This window comes from Pistacia vera, unplaced genomic scaffold (assembly GCF_008641045.1).
Source record: "Pistacia vera cultivar Batoury unplaced genomic scaffold, PisVer_v2 Contig820, whole genome shotgun sequence".
Taxonomy (NCBI): domain Eukaryota; kingdom Viridiplantae; phylum Streptophyta; class Magnoliopsida; order Sapindales; family Anacardiaceae; genus Pistacia; species Pistacia vera.
Genome location: NW_022196691.1, coordinates 1,067,152 through 1,069,879, shown reverse-complemented (window position 1 = coordinate 1,069,879; position 2,728 = coordinate 1,067,152). Strand labels below are relative to the sequence as shown.

Here is a 2,728-nt window from a genome sequence, read left to right as displayed (position 1 = left end):
TTATAGGTTATAAAAAAATCACCTTAGAAAATAAATTCATAAAATGTACTTTTTCTTCAGTCTTATTATTTTTTTCCCCTTGACTGTACACTTTATAAAGCCAAAAAATAAATTGAACATAAAAAAGACCGATGATTACTCTACCAGTTTCCGTCTGAATACATTTTCTCCTGCCTTATCCACTTCCACCTAATTTTTTGCATTAAAATTAAAAACAAAACCGAACCTATTGAAATATTCGAGGGCATTTTAGTCATTTCAATCGCTCCCAATTCTTATATCAGCTCGCCTTTCGTGTTACTTTCGCCTTTCATCCTTTGGGTTTCGTAGCAAGAAAATCACAACCTTTGTTCTTTCCCTTTGGATCACAATACGAACACCAGAAAAAAGAAAAAAAAAACACAAACAAAAAAATATCGAAAACGTTCTCGCAAAAACAAAAGATCATTTCAAGTTCCGAGCGGAAATGAAATCTGCACAAATTTTTTTCTGAAAATTCCCACAAAATTCAACAACTTAGTAACGAGCATTTTGTTTCGTTTGACGCTTGTACCGAATCAAGCGGAGGAGGTTATGTTATTGTTGTTGTGATCAGACGGTGGGGGAGAGAGGCTGGGGAATTGGCGAGGAGGAAACGGCATCGGATTGGCCATGGAATTGCTGTGCGCGACGAGGACCACGGGCGACCTTTGGGCTCGGGGAATCGGAGGAGGTTTCAGCCATGAGAGCGAGCATGATTTGGCTCTCATGGTCAGTGATTTTCTCGAAAACGGAAGCGGCGGCACCGATTCTCGCTGTAGCAGCGACTCCGATTCCGGTTTCTCCGATCTCGCACACCTCGCAGATAAAATCTCCGTAAGTTAAATTTAATTCACGAAATTTAAATTTCGACATTTAAAATTTAAAAGTTGCCGATTTTAATTTGATTTTTGTATTTATTTATTCAACCTTGTAAAAAGAAGATTAAGAATTAGGACGCATAAAAATTGAATTCACGTTGAACAAAATTTTGTATATTAAATTACAGTTTTACAAGCATTCTGTGCCGCGGTATGAGATGGACTTGATGTCGGTGGTTAATTCCCTCATATTGTCCATTAAAGAGACAGACCTTCACGTTGTCAAGTCAGGCCAATGTAACGGTAGCTGCATTAGGTTTTCTCTGGTAAAGCTCTTGAGACTTTCTGGTTATGATGCTGCTGTGTGCTCCACGAGGTGGCAGGGTAGTGGGAAGGTGCCAGGAGGTATGCTTCTGCATTTCTTTGTTACAATTTTGTTTGGTTGAACCATATGTTGGAATGAATTTGAATTTTGAATTGAACATTTTTTTGATTGTAAATTTATGGATATGCTGTGTAGGGGATCATGAATATATTGATGTGCTAAATTACAGTAGTACCGGGAGTTCTGAGCGTTTGATCATTGATATTGACTTTCGAAGCCACTTTGAAATAGCTAGAGCTGTTGATTCTTATGATAGAATATTGAAATCGCTTCCAGTTGTGTATGTGGGGTCCTTGGTAAGGTTGAAACAGTTCCTTCAGGTTATGGTTGAAGCCGCAAGATCTTCTTTGAATCAAAATTCAATGCCTCTTCCTCCCTGGAGATCTCTTGCTTATTTGCAAGCGAAGTGGCAGTCCCCCAACCAGAGACTTTTTGAACCGGATGAACAGAATATCAATTGCACCTGTTCTTTTGATCATAAACAGTGCAGAGGACACTTAAAAAGGCTGCAGTCTTCTCTGCATTCTGAAATTGAATCAGAGCGATTTTTGAAGCCGATAAACAGTGATAATAACCGGAGGTTGAAAATTGAGAGGCATCGGCATTCCTTGTTGAGACCTTTTTGAGAGGTACAAATTTTGACCTTGGAGATTCAAGTTCCTTCTGAGAGTGTAATTCTATTGCGGCCTTCTTTTCAGTGATATTTATTTTCCACATGTTAAATAAGTGATAACCAGCAGGCACTGCTAACAGTAATAAACAGTAATATGGCGAGACATCTTCCTTCTTTACATCTCAAGTTGATGAGCGATACAATTATCTTTCATTTTCTTTTTGCGTTTGTATCAAGTTTTCGGAGCTGCATGTCCATTTTCTTTATGTTTGATTGAACTTACCGTAAACCAGTTGGGTTGGTACCACTATTAGCGAATTGTTCAGTAGATTCTTCCTGGGTTTTGCATTCTTATCTTGAATGTATTCCTCGCCCCTTATTATATGGGTTTTGGAAAGTTTTGCAATTATAATTTTTTCTTATATTTTTAGAATGTTTCTGCCTTTGATGACGAACCGCGTTCTCTATTTTTCTTTTCGATGTATTAAAGAAATGCAATTGATTCTTACATCGGCAAATTTTCGTTGGACCCTTGTTACATTTTGATCGGTGTGGAATCTAAAATGATCAGTGCAATATAGTTTTGAATGGACAGTAGTCCTCCATTTTTAGTAGTTTATGACTGATTCTTCTAATCTGCCTAAAGAATATATTTCTCCAGATGATAAACGAGGGCTTGGGACTAGGTTGTTGAGTGCTTGGAATAGATGCCGTGTCTTTTTAGCTGTCAAATATAATTTTATGATTTTTGATGTACAAGGAATGGATTCAAATGATTCTTTTGGGTGCCGTAAGCATAAAACATGTGAGAAAACCTTATAATAACTAGATGTAATATGTTTCCAGCTAGCTTTTCTTTGTTTGCAGGCCTCCTTGACCCTGAGCATATTT

At 37.6% G+C, this 2,728-nt stretch overlaps 1 protein-coding gene across 1 annotated transcript; it reads left to right on the top strand.

Annotated features, from left to right (window-relative positions):
* The first annotated feature begins 301 nt into the window (after nt 1–301).
* LOC116117733 lies at nt 302–2,288 on the top strand. Its single transcript, XM_031403748.1, has 3 exons — nt 302–855; nt 1,028–1,244; nt 1,360–2,288. The coding sequence occupies exons 1-3, from the start codon at nt 652–654 to the stop codon at nt 1,848–1,850; spliced, it is 912 nt and encodes a 303-aa protein (XP_031259608.1). The 5' UTR covers nt 302–651; the 3' UTR covers nt 1,851–2,288.
* Nucleotides 2,289–2,728: the final 440 nt, after the last annotated feature.

Coding starts and splice junctions, on each gene's coding strand:
- LOC116117733 (XM_031403748.1), top strand. CDS start 652: ATGGAATTGCTGTGCGCGACGAGGACCACGGGCGACCTTTGGGCTCGG. Junction 856..1,027: donor ACCTCGCAGATAAAATCTCC/GTAAGTTAAATT, acceptor ATTAAATTACAG/TTTTACAAGCATTCTGTGCC. Junction 1,245..1,359: donor TAGTGGGAAGGTGCCAGGAG/GTATGCTTCTGC, acceptor TATGCTGTGTAG/GGGATCATGAATATATTGAT.